The sequence below is a fragment of the Rattus rattus genome, chromosome 10 (assembly GCF_011064425.1).
Source record: "Rattus rattus isolate New Zealand chromosome 10, Rrattus_CSIRO_v1, whole genome shotgun sequence".
Lineage (NCBI taxonomy): Eukaryota > Metazoa > Chordata > Mammalia > Rodentia > Muridae > Rattus > Rattus rattus.
The window spans coordinates 92930274-92950484 of record NC_046163.1 but is presented as its reverse complement, the minus strand read 5'-3'; the positions used below and the strand labels follow the sequence as shown (position 1 = coordinate 92950484).

The 20211-nt window shown below is 37.3% G+C and overlaps 1 protein-coding gene across 1 annotated transcript in view; it reads left to right on the top strand.

Moving 5' to 3' along the window:
* The window catches only part of LOC116911743 (contactin-associated protein like 5-3), an 820968-nt gene that overhangs the window by 501055 nt on the left and 299702 nt on the right, over positions 1-20211 (top strand). The window contains exon 13 of the mRNA XM_032915729.1: positions 17427-17627. Within this exon, the coding sequence (XP_032771620.1) occupies positions 17427-17627 (201 nt within the window). The remainder of the gene's footprint in view (positions 1-17426; positions 17628-20211) is intronic.

The following is a 20211-nucleotide window of genomic DNA, read 5'->3' as shown; positions in this document are numbered from 1 at the left end:
CAACCCCATAACTCCTAAGGAAATAGCAGCAGTCATTAAAGGTCTCCCAACCAAAAAGAGCCCAGGTTCAGACAGGTTTAGTGCAGAATTCTATCAGACCTTCATAGAAGACCTCGTACCAATACTATCCAAACTATTCCACAAATTTGAAACAGATGGACACTACCGAATTCCGTCTATGAAGCCACAATTACTCTTATACCTAAACCACACAAAGACCCAACAAAGAAAGAGAACTTCAGACCAATTTCCCTTATGAATATCGATGCAAAAATACTCAATAAAATTCTGGCGAACCGAATCCAAGAGCACATCAAAACACTCATCCACCATGATCAAGTAGGCTTCATCCCAGGCATGCAGGGATGGTTTAATATAAGGCAAACCATCAACGTGATCCATTATATAAACAAACTGAAAGAACAAAACCACATGATCATTTCATTAGATGCTAAGAAAGCATTTGACAAAATTCAACACCCCTTCATGATAAAAGTCCTGGAAACAATAGGAATTCAAGGCCCATACCTAAACATAGTAAAAGCCATATACAGCAAACCAGTTGCTAACATTAAACTAAATGGAGAGAAACTTGAAGCAATCCCACTAAAATCAGGGACTAGACAAGGCTGCCCACTCTCTCCCTACTTATTCAATATAGTTCTTGAAGTTCTAGCCAGAGCAATCAGACAACAAAAGGAGGTCAAGGGGATTACAGATCAGAAAAGAAGTCAAAATATCATTTTTGCAGATGATATGATAGTATATTTAAGTGATCCCAAAAGTTCCACCAGAGAACTACTAAAGCTGATAGACAACTTCAGCAAAGTGGCTGGGTATAAAATTAACTCAAATAAATCAGTGGCCTTCCTCTACACAAAAGAGAAACAAGCCGAGAAAGAAATTAGGGAAACAACACCCTTCATAATAGACCCAAATAATATAAAGTACCTCGGTGTGACTTTAACCAAGCAAGTAAAAGATTTGTACAATAAGAACTTCAAGACTCTGAAGAAAGAAATTGAAGAAGTCCTCAGAAGATGGAAAGATCTCCCATGCTCATGGATTGGCAGGATTAATATAGTAAAAATGGCCATTTTACCAAAAGCGATCTACAGATTCAATGCAATCCCCATCAAAATACCAATCCAATTCTTCACAGAGTTAGACAGAACAATTTGCAAATTCATCTGGAATAACAAAAAACCCAGGATAGCTAAAACTATCCTCAACAATAAAAGGACTTCAGGAGGAATCACTATTCCTGAACTCAAGGAGTATTACAGAGCAATAGTGATAAAAACTGCATGGTATTGGTACAGAGACAGACAGATAGACCAATGGAACAGAATTGAAGACCCATAAATGAACCCACATACCTATGGACACTTGATTTTTGACAAAGGAGCCAAAACCATCAAATGGAAAAAGGATAGCATTTTCAGCAAATGGTGCTGGTTCAACTGGAGGTCAACATGTAGAAGAATGCAGATGGATCCATGCTTAATACCCTGTACAAAGCTTAAGTCCAAGTGGATCAAGGACCTCCACATCAAACCAGATACACTCAAACTAATAGAAGAAAAACTAGGGAAGCATCTAGAACACATGGGCACTGGAAAAAATTTCCTGAACAAAACACCAATGGCTTATGCTCTAAGGTCAAGAATTGACAAATGGGATCTCATAAAACTGCAAAGCTTCTTTAAGGCAAAGGACACTGTGATTAGGACAAAACGGCAACCAACAGATTGGGAAAAGATCTTTACCAATCCTACAACAGATATAGGCCTTATTTCCAAAATATACAAAGGACTCAAGAAGTTAGACCGCAGGGAGTCAAATAACCCTCTTAAAAAATGGGGTTCAGAGCTAAACAAAGAATTCACAGCTGAGGAATGCCGAATGGCTGAGAAACACCTAAAGAAATGTTCAACATCTTTAGTCATCAGGGAAATGCAAATCAAAACAACCCTGAGATTTCACTTCACACCAGTGAGAATGGCTAAGATCAAAAAGACAGGTGAAAGCAGATGCTGGAGAGGATGCGGAGAAAGAGGAACACTCCTCCATTGTTGGTGGGATTGCAGACTGGTAAAACCATTCTGGAAATCAGTCTGGAGGTTCCTCAGAAAATTGGACATTGAACTGCCTGAGGATCCAGCTATACCTCTCCTGGGCATATACCGAAAAGATGCCCCAACATATAAAAAAGTCACATGCTCAACTATGTTCATCGCAGCCTTATTTATAATAGCCAGAAGCTGGAAAGAACCCAGATGCCCTTCAACAGAGGAATGGATACCGAAAATGTGGTACATCTACACAATGGAATATTACTCAGCTATCAAAATCAATGACTTTATGAAATTCGTTGGCAAATGGTCGGAAGTGGAAAATATCATCCTGAGTGAGGTAACCCCAATCACAGAAAAACACATGGTATGCACTCATTGATAAGTGGCTATTAGCCCAAATGCCTGAATTACCCTAGATGCCTAGAACAAATGAAACTCAAGACGGATGATCAAAATGTGAATGCTTCACTCCTTCTTTAAAAAGGGAACAAGAATACCCTTGGCAGGGAATAGAGAGGCAAAGATTAAAACAGACACAGAAGGAACACCCATTCAGAGCCTGCCCCACATGTGGCCCATATATATACAGCCACCCAATTAGACAAGATGGATGAAGCAAAGAAGTGCAGGCCGACAGGAACCGGATGTAGATCACTCCTGAGAGACAAGCCAGAATACAGCAAATACAGAGGCGAATGTCAGCAGCAAACCACTGAACTGAGAATAGGACCCCCGTTGAAGGAATCAGAGAAAGAACTGGAAGAGCTTGAAGGGGCTCGTGACCCCATATGTACAACAATGCCAAGCAACCAGAGCTTCCAGGGACTAAGCCACTACCTAAAGACTATACATGGACTGACCCTGGACTCTGACCTCATAGGTAGCAATGAATATCCTAGTAAGAGCACCAGTGGAAGGGGAAGCCCTGAGTCCTGCTAAGACTGATCCCCCTGTGAACTAGATTGTTGGGGGGAGGGCGGCAAGCGGGGAGGATGGGGATGGGAACACCCATAAAGAAGGGGGGGGAGGAGTGATGTTTGCCTGGAAACTGGGAAAGGGAATAACACTCGAAATGTATATAAGAAATACTCAAGTTAATAAAAAAAAAAAAAAGAAATTTATAGTCATTCTTGCCTATATACAGAGTTCAAAGGCCAACCAGTTAATCATCGAGTAAAGGCACTTACCAAGTTTGATGACCTAAATTCAATCCCTTTGATTTTAAAAATAAATTGTGGAATATGGATATCCTTTATTTCCCTACCACACACTTACAGATGTGTATACACATATAAATATTTGTTTGTTTATTAGGTTTTTCGAGACAAGGTTTCTGTATGTCTCTGATTGTCTTGGAACTCATTCTGTAGACCATGCTGGCCTTGAATTCATAGAGATTTGCCTGCCTCTCTCCCTAGTGCTGGTATCAAAGGCATACACCACCACTGTCCATCTGATTTATTTATTATTTTACCAGGATGAGAATTTGTTTCTTTATGTGGACATGTGGCATTGACATACCTTATGCCTGTGGAGGCCAAAATTGCCTGTTACATCCCTGGAACTTGAGTTTCAGATAGTTGCAAGTCTCCATGGGAGCAGTTAAATCTAATTCTAATGCAAGAAGAGCAAGAAGTCAACTACTAAGTCATCTCTCCACCCTTGTAAAGAGAGAGCCTAACAACGAGCACTCAAGAGGGAAAGCAAATAAACACTGGTAAGACCACTGCAAAACCCACACAACATCACCGTTCTCTTGTCAGAATATAATTTATAATTTTACCTGAAAGTGTCCCTCTCTCTGCATGCCACAGAGATAACATTAAACCTCAATGGAGAAAATGGCTAGTTCTGGAACCAAGTCTTCTGCCCATACACTTCAATGAGAAAACAATACAAAACGTTCTTTTCTCTTAACCTAGCCACTGAGATAGGATCTTATGTGTGCAGGCTGCCCTTGGACTCATGGTGCAGCTGCCAAAGATTGTGAGTTCCTGATACTCCTGATTTCCTATATAAAGTGCAAAAATCACCAGGTTGTACCGACTTATCTCTTGTCTATGGGGCTACAGATGAAACTCATTGTCTTCTTCCATGCTATACAAGCATACTGCTAACTGAACTAAACCTCAGCAGTCAGCTCATGAGCTCAGGGTCCAGTATTCATCAACCTGCTGACCCCATGACAACCGTAGTAAAAGACAGCCTACACATCCTAGACATAAAACATTTTTTAAATCACACAGCTGCCAAATATTATTCAGTATATGTGGAATCTATTCCACCACCTTGTTAGACCATAAAATAGATTTCCTGGCTCTCTTTGATCATGCTATTTATTTTAAAGCAAGGGGAAAAAGAAAAACACCTTCTGCAAAAAGCTACATAAAAGGTAAAGGCTAGAGTGAACTGAGAATAAAACACAGTCAAGTATTTTTTCTAGATGTCATAAATGTGGTTGGAAAAAGCAGGAGGAAGAGTGATGGTAGATGGGATACTGTGTAAATCACAGCAGATGCAAGAAGTGTAGTGGCCTGGAATTGGTCAAGCATGCTCCCACAAACAGAGAATCCCTATCCTAAAATCAGCTGGCTGTGGTAGGTATTACAGATTGAGATGCACTCCTCTCTAAGCAGCTAGGCTGGCACTCTTTGGAGACATAACAGCTCCTGGTAGAACTAATAGATTTTCAAGGAGTTAGAAATTGCTTTACACCAAATGGCATCCTTCCCATTGTAAAGGTTAAAGCGAAGGTAGGCCCTATAACCTAGGTCCTGGAATAATTTCTAACAGTCAAATGATTTGATTTAACCATATAATCTGTACTAAGACATATCTATTCATCTTTGACTTTGCTAATGTGACTTTTCTATCTGTGTTTGAGTGAGTTTGTAAAATTTATTAACTTTTTTCAAAGACTATACTCTAATTGACTAATATAATGTACTTATAATTTCTATCACATTCATTTCTACTCTATCGTTTATTGTTTCTTGATGCCCATTTGGATTGAGTTTGGCTTTTTGTTTTTCTAAAGATTTAAGGAACATCATTTGGTTGTTTACCTTAGATATAATTTTCTGTGAGTACTTATAACTATTTAATTTGCTCTAAGAATTGACTGCTTGAGCTGTGTCCCAGAAAACTGGGCAAGTTGTACTATTAATTTTAGTTGTTACTATGGACTTTAAATTTTTATTCTCTGATTTCCTTTTTTTTTTCTTTTCTTTTTTTCGGAGCTGAGGACAGAACCCAGTGCCTTCCGCTTGCTAGGCAAGCGCTCTACCACTGAGCTAAATCACCAACCCCTCTTCTCTGATTTCTTAAATTCGTTCACTCAATTTTTTTCATTAAAAGAATATTGCAGCTTTAAATGGTCTTAGCAAGCTTTATTCATATATTTTACATATATCTAACAATACTAATCAAAAGGAAACCTACTCGGACAGGCTGGGGAGATAGCTCCATGATAGAAATTCTTGCAATGTACACATGAGAACCTGAGTTTATATCCCTGGACCTCATGAAAATGCTAGGGGTCATGGTGACCTATCTCTAATACCAGGATGGAGAGGTAATAGGAACACACATGAACTCCTGCATCTCTGTTCATACATGAGCCCATGAGCTCACATATATTAAACATATATGAAAATGGAAAAGTACAGTACTCTGTCTCAAAAAAAGTTCAGATTTTATAATATTTCTTGCTTTCCAGTTCTGCTTTTATTCCAGTAAGCTCTTCAGATGCCTCTAGAATAGCATCAACATGGTTTTCTGGCTTGATTGTTGAATAGGAGTCAAACATCATGGCAGATGTTAAGAAAAATTCTTATACTGAATTGACTTTATGATTTACACCAACCTTTCTCTCTCTCTCTTTCTTTCTTTCCTTCTTTCTTTTTCTCACAGCACTGGGTACTAGACTGACCAGTTAAAAGACTAGAATGAGTCTTGGGGAACTGGTCGACTTCTTAAAGGAATCTGGTGGGTAGAAGAGCTACTGGAAGATTGATGTAATAATGTAGTCCTCTATCACCTGTGACTAAAATCATGGAAGCCCAGGCTAAGCTAATGTTACCTGTCAATGTTTATGAAAAGTTAATAAACATCACTTCAAAATGACAGGAGATATCAGAAGACCATACACAAGTAGAAAGGCATTTATGTTGGTATTAATAGTATGATACTATTTAAGTGACTTTAATCCTGGAAAATTTACTTTGTTAACATATATAGATTTACCAGAAATGACCCCTGAGACAAAATATGACTTCTTTTACACATGTATATTTTATTACAATAAAAATATAAGTAAATTGGTGCACTCTTTAGAGGAACATGTTTTGAGTTCAGTTAAGCAGGGTATTGAAAATATGTAGACTTTTTATTCTTTTCAAGCATGCTGTTGGATAACTACAGTGTTTTCCTTTTATTTTTCCTTTTTTTTTTTAATACTCATCAAAGAGAATTATATGCCTGCAGAATTTAGCTTTAATAATCAGTTATTTCTTGTATTTTTCTTTAAAAAGTAAAACTTTATTTTGTTTGTCCTCCATTCTGATTTGAAATAGCCACAGCAACAGATAAACAGTAAATACCATCTGTAATTACTATTATTAATAAGAATAATCATAATAATACCAATCAGATGTAAAAGAAACAAATATAAAAAATTTAATCTTGATTCTGTGTGGACACAATTTACAGCTCTTGAAATAAGAGCCATAATAATAGAGTAGAATGACTAGGATCCTGTTCTGGAGAACCAATTGTCTAGGGCAATGAAAAGACACAGATATACAACATGGATGATGAGAGGGAATGCTCCAGAGTATCCTGTCATGAATACTCAGAAAGCTCTTTCTGCAATATCTTCTTTCCTTTGGGTTACTTTGGGGTACGTATGTTTTTGTGTGTGTATGTGTGTGTGTGTGTATGTGTGTGTGTGTGTGTGTGTGTGTGTGTGTGTGTGTGTGTGTTCATGCAGTAATATTTAGAGGCCAGAGGATAACTTAAAATGTTTTTCCTCATATTTTGTGACATAACATCACTAATTGACATGGAACTCACTACTTTGGCTAGGCTAGCTGGCCAGAGATCCCTGGAAATATACTGTCTCCTTGTTCACTATGCCTGGAACAAAAGCAAATGTCATAAGATTTTTTTCTCCATCTTTATTAACTTGGGTATTTCTCATTACAATTTCTTTACATTTCAATTGTTATTCCCTTCCCGCTTTCCAGGCCAACATCTCCCTAGCCCCTCCCCCTATCCTTCTACATGGGTGTTCCCTTCCCCATCCCCCCCCCAGTTACCGCCCTTCCCCCAAAATTACCATTCACTGGGGGTTCAATCTTGGCAAGAACAAGGGCTTCCCCTTCCACTGGTGCCCTTACTAGGCTATTCATAGCTACCTATGTAGTTGGAACCCAGGGTCAGTCCATGTGTAGTCTTTGGGTAGTGGCTTAGTCCCTGGAAGCTCTGGTTGGGTGGCATTGTTTTTCATATGGGGTCTCAAGCCCCTTCAAGCTCTTTCAGTCCTTACTCTGGTTCCTTCATCGGGCATCACATTCTCAGTTCAGTGGTTTGCCACTGGCACTCGCCTATGTATTTGCCATATTCTGGCTGTGTCTGTCAGGAGAGATCTACATCTGGTTCCTGTCAGCCTGCACTTGTTTGCTTCATTCATCTTCTCTAGTTTGGTGGCTGTATATGTATGGGCCACAGGTTGGGCAGGCTCAGAATAGGCGTTCCTTCAGTCTCTGTTCTAAACTTTGCCTCCATATTCCCTGCCAAGGGTATTCTTGTCCCCCCACCTTTTTTGTCTGTTTTCCTTTTTTTTTCTTAGCAAGCGCACTACCACTGAGCTAAATCCCCAACCCCTCTTGTTCCCCTTTTAAAGAAGGAGTAAAGCATTCACATTTTGGTCATCTTTCTTGAGTTTCACAGGTTCTTTGCATCTAGGATAATTCGAGCATTTGGGCTAATAGCCACTTATCAATGAGTGCACACCATGTGTGTTTTTCTGTGATTGGGTTACCTCACTCAGGATGATATTTTCTAGTTCCATCCATTTGCCTATGAATTTCATAAAGTAATTGTTTTTGATAGCGGAGTAGTATTCCATTGTGTAGATGTACCACATTTTCGGCATCCATTCCTCTGTAGAAGGGCATCTCGGTTCTTTCCAGCTTCTGCCTATTATAAATAAGGATGCTGTGAACATAATGGAGCATGTGTCTTTGTTATTTGTTGGAGCATCTTTTGGATATATGCCCAAGAGAGATATAGCTGGGTCCTCAGGGAGTGCAATGTCCAATTTTCTGAGTAACCTCCAGACTGATTTCCAGAATGGTTGTACCAGTCTGCAATCCCACCAACAATGGAGGAGTGTTCCTCTTTCTCCACATCCTTGCCAGCATCTGTTGTTGCCAGAGTTTTTGATTTAGGCCATCCTGACTGGTGTGAGGTGGCATCTCAGGGCTGTTTTGATTTGCCTTGCCCTTATGACTAAAGATGTTTAACATTTCTTTTTGTGCTTCTAAGTCATTCGGCATTCCTTAGCTGTGAATTCTTTGTTTAGCTCTGAACCGAATTTTTAAAATAGGGTTATTTGCTCCCTGCAGTCTAACTTTGTGAGTTCTTTGTATATTTTGGATATAAGCCCTCTATCAGTTGTAGGATTGGTAAAGACCTTTTCCCAATTTGTTGGTTGCCGTTTTGACACAAAACCAGTGTCTTTTGCCTTACAGAATGTATGTGGTTTTATGAGATCTGATTTGTCAATCCTTGATTTTAGATCATAAGTCATTGTTGTTTTGTTCAGGAAATTTTCTCCAGTGACAATGTGTTCGAAATTCTTCCCCACTTTATTGTCTATTAGTTTGAGTGTATCTGGTTTGATATGGAGGTCCTTGATCCACATGGACTTAAACTTTGTACAGGGTGATGAGAATGGATAGATCTTCCTTCTTCTACATGCTGACCTCCAGTTGAACTAGCACCATTTGCTGAAAATGCTGTCTTTTTTCCGTTGGTTGGTTTTGGCTCCTTTGCAAAAATCAAGTGATCAATAATCGATCATAAAACAGGCCTCAACAGATATGGAAAGATAGAAATAATCACATGCGTCCTATCAGACCACCACCATTAAAGCTGGTCTTCAATAACAATAAGGAAAGAACACCCACATATACATGGAAGTTGAATAATGCTCTACTCAATGATAACCTGGTCAAGGAAGAAATAAAGTAAGAAATTAAAGACTTCTTAGAATTTAATGAAAATGAAGGTACAAAATACCCAAACTTATGGGACACAGTGAAAGCTGTGCTAAGAGGAAAGCTCATAGCTCTGAGTGCCTGCAGAATGAAACAGCAGAGAGCATATACTAGCAGCTTGACAGCACACCTAAAAGCTCTAGTACAAAAAGAAGAAAATATACCCAGGAGGAGTAGAAGGCAGGATATAATCTAACTCATAGCTAAAATCCACCAAGTAGAAAAAAAAAAAGGAGTATACAAAGAATCAACAGAACCAAATGTTGGTTCTTTGAGAAAATCAACAAGATAGATAAACCCTTAGCCAGACTGACGAGAGGACATAGAGAGTATGTCCAAATTAACAAAAGTCTGAAATGAAAAGGAAGACATAACAACAGAAACAGAGGAAATTCAAAAATCAACAGATCCTACTACAAAAGCCTATATTCAAAAAAACTTGAAAATCTGCAGGAAATGGAAAGTTTCCTAGACAGATACCAGGCACCAAAGTTAAATAATGAACAGATAAACCATTTAAACAAGGACATAACTCCTAAAGAAATAGAAGCAGTCATTAAAGGTCTCCCAACCAAAAAGAGCCCAGGTCCAGATGGGTTCAGTGCAGAGTTTTATCAAACTTCCATGGAAGGCCTCATACCAATACTATCCAAACTATTCCACAGAATTGAAACAGATGGAGCACTACCGAACTCCTTCTATGAAGCCACAATTACTCTTATACCTAAACCACACAAAGACCCAACAAAGAAAGAGAACTTCAGACCAATTTCCCTTATGAATATCAACGCTAAAATACTCAATAAAATTCTTGCAAACTGAATCCAAGAGTACATCAAAACAAATCATCCATCATAATCAATTAGGCTTCATCCCAGGTATTCAGGGATGGTTTAATATATGGAAAACCATCAACGTAGTCCACTATATATACAAACTAAAGATAAAAACCACATGATCATTTCATTAGATGCTAAGAAAGCATTTGACAAAAATCAACACCCCTTCATGATAAAAGTTCTGGAAAAAATAGGAATTCACGGCCCATACCTAAACATAATAAAAGCCATATACAGCAAAGCAGTAGCTAACATTAAACTAAATGGAGAGAAACTTGAAGCAATCCCACTAAAATCAGGGACTAGACAAGGCTGCCCACTCTCTCCCTACTTATTCAATATAGTTCTCAAAGTTTTAGCCGGAGCAATCAGACAACAAAAGGAGATCAAAGGGATACAGATCGGAAAACAAGAAGTCAAAACATCACAATTTGCAGATGATATGATAGTATATTTAAGTGATCCCAAAAGTTCCACCAGAGAACTACTAAGCCTGATAAACACCTTCACCAAAGTGACTGGGTATAAAATTAACTCAAATAAATCACTAGCCTTCCATTACACAAAAGAGAAACAAGCTGAGAAAGAAATTAGGGAAACCACACCCTTCATAATAGTCCCAAATAATATAAAATATCTCAGTGTGACTTTAACCAAGCAGGTGAAAGATCTGTATGATAAGAACTTCAAGCCTCTGAAGAAAGAAATTGAAGATCTCAGAAGATGGAAAGATCGCCCATGCTCACAAATTGGCAGGATTATTATAGTAAAAATGGCCATTTTACCAATAATGATCTACAGATTCAATGCTATCCCCATCAAAATTCCAAACCAATTCTTCACAGAGTTAGACAGAACACTTTGCAAATTCATCTGGATTAACAAAATACCCAGGATAGCTAAAACTGTCTTCAGCAATAAAAGGACATCGGGGGAATCACTATCGCTGAACTCAAGCAGTATTACAGAGCAATAGTGATAAAAATGCATGGTATTGGTACAGGGACAGGCAGATCGACCAGTGGAATAGAATTGAAGACCCAGAAATAAGATTTTTTTTTTAACGAGGGTTTCATTTCCAACTCAATCTCAAATCTTTGTGCTGGGATAGCAAACACTTGACCTACTGAGCATCTCTCTAGCCCATTTCCTTCATGCTCTAATATTATAACTCAAAACTTCTGGTTTTAATTTGAACTATGATACATGCCCATGCACATAACACAGGCACAGAATTGTAGCTTTGGAAGTACCCAACACAAATAATCATCATGAATTAGTCTCTTCATGTGTCTCAGCCCAAGCTAGCTTCTAATACTTTGTAGAAGGAAATTTCCTCTTTCTCAGTTAGTCCCTGCAGATTACAGAAGGCTATCTTCACCGACCAGGCATCACTGACACTTGGCACTCCATTCTCTTCAGTAATAACAAGTCTATCTCAAGCTGATTGCCTGGAATCCCTCATTTAATTGTAATATGTGGACACTCAAAACAGGTAGAAACATCAGTCAGTCTTGCTCATCTATATTAGTCGTTTTTCTATTGCTGTGATAAAACAGTATGACCAAGGAAATTATTTTTTAAAAAGCATTTAATTGGCATTATGGCTTCAGAGCATTATGCTCATGAAGGCAAAACAAAGGCATAGCATCAGGAATATCTGTAATCTCCCAACTCACACACACAAGCAAGAAGCAGGGAAAGCAGTGGCAAAAGTGAAATTCTTTCAAATATTTAATGCTCATCCCTATGGCAAACCACCTTCACCAAGGCCAAACCTCCCAATCTTTTCTAAATATTTCCACCAACCGGACAGGGATATTCAAACAACAAAGCTATACAGACCTTTCTCACTTAAACTAACACATTCTACTTCCAGATGCCCATAGACTTTTGACCATACCTCATAATGCAACATTCATTTTTGTCAACATCCAAAATCCCTACAGCTATTCAGAATCTCTGTACTTTTAAGTTCCAAATTCTTCTCTGATCCTAAAAGCAATTTCTGTAAAATCAAAAAGAAAATTACATATGTCCATCGTACAATATTATAGAATATGCATTACCCTTCCAAAAGGGAGGAATGGGAACATAATAAGGAAATAATGAATTACTTCAGGGCAGAAAATCACGAGGGAAAACTCCAAATCCTAAAGCCTCATGTTGACTATCTTTCCAGTTTTGCTGTGGCAAAATGAAGAACTCTCTCAATCAGATTCTGCAAGGCATTCTCAGGTCTCTTAGGCAAATATCCCACGGCTCTGACACCTCTAACATTTTGAGCTACTCAACATAATCTAGGTCTTACTTTCACAGCTTTAAGAATATTCTTTCAGGGCCTCATGCCCTTTCAGGGACTTTGTACATGGTCTTCACGTTAACATGTTTTTTAATTAATTATCTTTAAGAGTGTAAGAATGTTCCATAAAACCTTTGCTCTTATATCCTCTATAAAACTAAAACAAGAAATACACAGGCAATAGTACTAGGATGACTGCCCACTTGGGATGAAGTTAATCTCATTGAATAACATTCAAGTGCCTTTTCTTCTCATTTCATTTTAGGAGCAGAGAACTCATTCCTAATGCTGTAACTCTTCAAAATAATCTCTCATATTGTGGTGACCCCAATTATAAAATTATTTCATTGTTAATTCATAACTATAATTTTTATACTGCCATAAATAGTAGTGTAAATATCTAATATGTAGGATATCTGATATGTGCCCTGTGCAAGGTCGATCCCCAGAAGTGTCAGGACTCATGTTGAGACCCATATCCCTCAGGCCTTTTCACAAAGTAGAAGTTTAGGTGAGTGAGGTCTTGCTCTGAGGGAATTCTTCTTTATTACAGTACAAATTTGGTCTTCTCTTAATTTTTTTAACACAGGCCTTGGCACCAAAATTACATTACCTAAAGCCTCTTTTCTCTTCAATCTGCACCCTTTTTATTTCTTTCTGACTATTCTATTTTTACTGTAGACCTACATAGGTGATGTTTACATATAGCAAGATAATAGAGCCAATATTAGACTGTCCGGAAATCTTCTCTGCCAAATACCTTAGGCCATTACTTTTTAAATTTAGCCTCAAGGACATTTTTAGGACAAAGACAGAAAGTAGACACATCCTTTGCCAAAATATGACATGAATGGTTTCTATAACAGTTTCTATTATGGTTCCTGTCAACCTCATTAACTGGGACTCCATAGATTACATTGCTTTCATCACTACTGTCTTCTCAATTCCTAGGATGGACCATTGAGCTTTCAATTATTTTTCTGTCCAAAGTTCCAAAGTCTTCTCCATTCCTCCAAGAAAGCACTCCCAGACCTGTAAAAGCAAGAGCTTACTTCCTGATCTGATTTCTATCTTTATCACATACTTTTATGTTGCCATGATAAAAACATCATGACAAAGGCAGCTTGAGTTTACAGTTTTTGAACCGCCATATTGTTTTAATCATTTTCTCCCTTCTATAGTAGATAAAGGAACTTTAGGAAAGAAATTTTTATTTTGTCGACAGTTGATAAACATCACTGCAAAGGCTTGGTATTGGCATCATGAGGCAGCTGGTCATATTGCATTTGTACTAAGGATTCACACAGAAAGGGATGGAAGTTGGTGCTTAGCTCCCCTATTTCTTATTGTGCTGTTAAGAATTCTATTCAATAGAACTGTGATACTTGCTTTATTCCCTCTTCAATTAACCTAATCTGGAAATTACAGCAAAGGGGTTTATCTCTGTGCCAAGAAGTTTATCTCTAAGATAACGGTAGTTTCTGCTATCTACTATTAGCTATTGCATATGCACTGAAACTCTGACTCTGGTAAATGGCAGGTAGGTAGGTAGAGAGTGAAAAATAGAATACTGCTAGATATATGAAAGACAGATGATAGTGAGAAAAAATATGTCAGGAGAGCACTGAAAGTAAACTAGTCAATGAGCTATAATTTTCAGAATATCATTTCACTGGTTTTCATTCTTTTGTGTGTGATTCAGGCTGTCATCTCTCTAAAATCAATACATAATATCTCTATGAACTTCTACCATGGATTCACCAAAGTACTTTAGAAATAAACATAAACCTTCTTATAAACATCAAGATAAGTTCAAAGTTGTCCACTTTATTTCTCAATATATAATATATTTTTATTGAATGATAGCTATTTGTGTTAATTATATCATATTTATGTACAGTTACATTGTACTGGCTAGTTTCATATGAACTTGACATATGCAAGAGTAGTCAGAAAAGGTGGATGTTTAACATAATTGAGAAAATGCCTCTGCATGACATTACCAACATTGGTGGGGTCTCAGATGAATGTTGTTTCAACAATTTTAACAATATGAGTTTATATCATTTTAATTTAGGAGTTAAAATTCTATGAAATTAGTTTCTTCACTAGACTTTATAAAAAAGTTCAATCCTATTTCAAAAATCAAAGGACACATTTCTCTGGAAACATAATTGTTATCAACTAGTTGGTTTGGGAAATTATTCCTGGAAAGACTCACAGTCACTGAGCAAATTGGCAATAGGAGAATAATTCCCAAGTTAGAAAATTCTTAGGAAATAACTAAAAACCAAGTTATTTCTTCTAGTATATTAAGACTGAACGTAGGGAAATGAAACAACTTTTCCCAGGTCACAGAAAGAATCATTGGGAAGAATTTTCAGGACATCCGACTGGTCAGTTTTTTTCTTTCTTTTAAAGGCTAAATGCTAATGATACTAATCTTACTATATATAGTTAATAAAAACAGTTGGATTAAGCATGTTTCCTGGAAGTACCCTGTAATAGAAATGTGAGTTACTGCTCTTTAAAAAAAATAAGGCATTCATTTCCCCATTTGTAAAACTAAGAGGATAGAAGATGGAAGAAATCATATAATTTCTCTGCTCAGTTCCTTTTTTGCTGTTAGAATCTATAAGAAATAATGTAATTATGTTGGAAAATTTCTCATAGGACAAATGCTTCTCAAGTCTTCCTGTTGCTTCCTGTGCTTTATTTAGGATGATATACGGAATTAAACTGCATGTGAAGTTGAGTAAATATGTTTTCCCCAAGTTATTACACTAGTTCTGAATATACACTACAGAGTCCCTTGCAACTCTAATATTTATCTTTAATCCTGCACATCTGTGTGTCAGTATGTGCACTTCAGAATCCAGTTACCTCAGAGGCTGAGGAAGCACTGCATCCCCTCGAACTAGAACTACATGTGTTTATACCATGAAACTTGGACCTCTGAAAGAAAGGTAGACTGTTTGGAGTGTAAGCCAACTCTCCAGCCTGGTCTTGGTTTCTGCCCCACATTTGCAGCCCTACTGCTTGCTTGTGTAGTGGGCACCATTGCCCTGTTTTACTGTCACATTTTAATTCACAACACTAAATTGCCTACTGCCAAAAGTAACTTTCAAGGGCAGATCTCTCTACATTTCAAAACCAAATTCTTACCTCTTACCCATATCTTATATTCTTCCATGTCTTGTCCTTTTGTTCTTATTAAAAGGGTGTAATGTCTGTGATTTCATTCATATTAAAAGTTTCCAGACAATTTTTGTATGTATATATGAATTTTATGTTATTCAGGGTTGTCTAGAGAAACAACATTCAGAATATATATAAATATAGGATTTATTTGAGTAGTTTACAGGCTGTGGTCCAACTGGTCCAACAATGGCTGTCTACTAACAGAAATTCAAAGAATACAGTAATCCATGAAGCTGGATGTCTCAGCTGCTTTTCAGTAAATGTCACAATTCCAAAGATGTAGGCTCTAATGCCAGCGAATGGACTTTTCAGCAAGAGTGAGTACAGGCAGATAAACAACAAAATTTTCCATCTTTCATGCCCCTTATATAGGCTGCCCTGAGAACCGATGGTCCAGATCAAAGTTGGATCTTTCTACATGAAAAATATGAATTAAAGGGTGGGTATTCCCACTTCAAAAGATTTAATTAAGAAAATTGCCTTATAAGTTTATCCAGCTGCTTGGGTTTTAGTTCATTTGAGATGTAGTCAAGTTGGGAACCAAGAATAGCTGTCATAAATGTTTGTGCATATGCACGTGCATATGTTTTTGCATGTATCCTGAGGCCAGGCGATGATAACCCAACTGGAATTATGCTGATCTCATTCATCTTCTTTTTCCATTGGAGATTTGAAAAAGTGTATGTGTGTATTAGGGAAATATCTTTCCATTTGAGTATAAGTGTTTATGGGAGCTAGTAGAGAGCACAGGATCCCCCAAAGATAGGTTCAAATGTGGTTATTAATATCAAATATGGATTATGTGAACTTAACTTGGGCCTTCTGCAAGAACAGAATACGCTCTGAAATTCTGAGCCATCTTTCCAACCTTCTTTTTGTTCCAGTGAAAGGACTCTCATTGGCCTGGCACTCTCTGAATAGGCTAGCCTCTCTGTTCAGCAAGGTATATGGGTCCATCTCCCTCTGCTTCACAAGCACTGAAATTATAAGAATGTGCTAGCATACCCAGAATTTCTTTGTCACCTCAGGTTTAATACTCAGATAATTATGCTTACATGATATAGCTTCACCCTTCATAATGATGTATCATTTTACAGTTGCTTATCATTTGTAGCTGTTGTTTTTACCCCAATACTAAATGGATTTTTAACAACTTAACCTCTAGTGCTGTGTTTGTATTGAACTTGCATAGGTATTTTGTTTTTATCAAAATTTCTTCTACAGTAGAGTATAATAACTGTTGACATTTATCTTTTGCTACATATCAACAGTAGTATGAGAATGATTTAAAGTTTAAAATGGGTATATATAATATGGAAATTCTGTACCATTTTATATATGAAATTTGAGCATCTTTGACTGACATAATTAAGAAAGTAGTTTGAAAAGTCTCCCTACAGATGAGGAAAAAATACTGTATTTGAAAATTTAAAATAATTAATAAACATTGAATACAAAGTATAAAACTTGTGGACTAAGAATTCATAAGCATAGCTCCTAAAATTATTTACGTCTTATTAAACAGAGGTAAAACCCTATAAGATATGAAAGTCTCTGGTTCTTCTATAAGGAATAGAATGCTTTCATCCCATTGTCTGTATATTATTTCTAAAGATCATGCACTTAGGTGGAGACCCCATTGTACTTTGACTGCCTACAGTTTATATATACTTCCTTTTTTTTTACTTCTAACTTCTATAGTTTTGCATTGTTGTCTGTGCAGAGGATAAGATCTGGATGACGATTCAGCACAACATCACAGAGCTGACTCAAGTACAGGGTTCTAATGCAGAGAAACCCTATTCTGTGACCTTAAACTATGGTGGCAGTATGGACCAGCTGGTGGCTCTGATTGATGGCTCAGAGTACTGTGAACAGGAGGTGACATACCGCTGCAGGAGATCTCGCCTGCTGAACACACCAGGTAAGGTTCTACACTTCTTCATGGTACCTTGAAACCTACAAGCCAATATACTGGCTATATTTTTCCTGATACAAGGTAGAGTCACTGGAGAAGTGGGAAACTCAATTTAAAAGATGTCTTGAAAGGATATAATTCTTTTTTTTAATTATTTAATTATTTAATAATTATTTTTAAAAGACATTTTTATTTTTAATATTATAATATCATTACATTATTTTCCCTGCCCATTTCCTTGATTTTCCAAGCCTCTCATGTACCTGCCTTGCTTTCTTTCAAAGTCATGACCTCTATTTCTTTAATTTTTGCTATGTACATAAAGACAAGGAGTTCACCTGTATACTGATACTTGTATCTATGTGTTAGAGAATGCTCAACTGGACAACTAATTGGTATGTTCTTCTCTGGGAAAGACTGATTCTTCCACTCATGGTGTTCTTTAGTTATCTCTATTTCTTTGTCTAGAACTGAAGCTTTCTGAACACCCCTCCACTTTAGCATGTCTAATGGTGTTGTCCTTGACATCATGCTTAGGGAGGCATGTTGGTGAAACTTTATAGCTGTAGCTTTTGATATCCCTGAAAGATACAACCTCAGAACAAACTTCCTGCCCCTCTGGTTCTTACAATCTTTCATCCCCATCTTCCTTAATGATCTCCTTTAGCCTTAGAGTTGTATCTGTGAAGTGTCCACAAGGACTAGACTCTTCAACTCTGCATTTGGATCACTTCTGCTTTTCTGCGATGATGTATGTCAAAAAGAGACATTTCCGTGATGAGGGTAAAGAATACATCCTCTGTGGGTATAAGAAAAAATAATTTATAATATAGTTAAGGGATTGTGCTAGTTTAGTAAGTGGTAGTTATGGATTCTCATTCAAAATTCATGACATCACGAGCCCTAGAGAGAGTTGGTTAGGTTTTTAATGGAAGGAATGATTTCCTTCTTGTTGAGTAAGTCTTAAGTCCAATTAGAGAAGTGTTGGTTGCCACTACGGGATGCATGCCACTACTGCAATATTATATTTATAGTGATATGTGTATCTTTGTGGTTCATAGGAGTCATACTTGAGTAGGATTCTTGGTTGTTTTCCTCTTTTGGAAGCTTGTATGGTGCCTTCTTGTTCAAGGAAATCTACTCACAGAGGCTACCAATTCAGATTCAACTCAGTGGCCCATGGGTCCTTTGTCCAAAGTGCATAGTGTCTCAGAATTCAGGAATTACCTTCTACCAAAAAGTGGGCAATCTAATCTATAATGTTTGGGGAGTGTTTTGAACAACCCTAACCCATAACTCAAAAGGCGGCTTCTTATACCTGGTGTTGTGTTTTTTGTTTGTTGACCTAATGGCTTTTGGTAGAACATTGTTAGTTCAGAACAGATTTTATATATATGTGTGTGTGTATATATATATATATATATATATATATATATATATATATATATATATATATATGAATTTGTACACTTACATTGTGTATATGTGTATATACAAGTATTTTTAGGTAGCTAGTTTATAGTATGATTCCTATCAGATTCAGGGCTAGGAGTCGGTCCACTACAACATCTAGCTCATCTGTGAGCTGTTGGGACATGGAAAATGGGAGGTAGTGCTGATCCAAAGCTGCGGGACCTCCATGACATAAGGCAACAACAGAATAAATCAGATGTAGTCCTGGTGAGGATCCAATATTGATGGTGTCACAGAAGCCAGCTACCTCAAGCCAGACCAACGATTCATTACAATGAACATTTCCACATGAAGATATCTGGATAGAGAGGTATACTGTGGGACACACCATGACACAATATAGCTTCCAGGACAAGATGTTTTCTATGCTTTATTTGTTTTTGTTCATATTTTTGTTTTGTTTGTTTATGTGGTATTGATAGAAGTTGCAAGGGAAGATAATGAATAAGAGGAGATGGGAAATTGAATGGGACTGAGGTGCATGATGTGAAACTCACAAAGAATGGATAAGCTGTTTCGTTTTGATTTTAAAGAGATGGAGAAAAGGCAACAAAATAAGAATTCCAATTAGAAGATCTGTTCTCTCCGTTTGGCCAGAGAGACTATTGGGGTGGTTAAGAGAACAGTGTTAATTAATTGTCACTGTGACGTTAGACATTATTTAGATGGACAAATGAGCACTGTGTACACTCGCACAGCTTGAACTCTGATACAACGATTCTCAAAACAACTAGACATTTATCTTTACTAAGTGAACACACTCCTGAGTCATAAAACTCTTCAGTGAAAGACGGGCAAAATTATCACACTGTATACTCAGCAAGACTGGCGGCTTCTTTCTCCTGATAAACTGAGTTTTTTAACTAATAGACTATGTCTGAGAACTGACATTGTTATAGAAAGTGGAAAGAATATGGAGAAAAATTTTCTTTTAAAGATTTATTTATTTATTTCATGTTTGTGAGTACACTCTAGCTGTCTTCAGACAATACCAGAAGAGTGCATCAGATCCCCATTATAGATGGTTGTGACCTCTGGAAGAGCAGTCAGGCTTTGACTGGAGCCATCTCTCCAGCCTAAGGCCATTAATCATGTAATTTATTTCATTTAATGATGG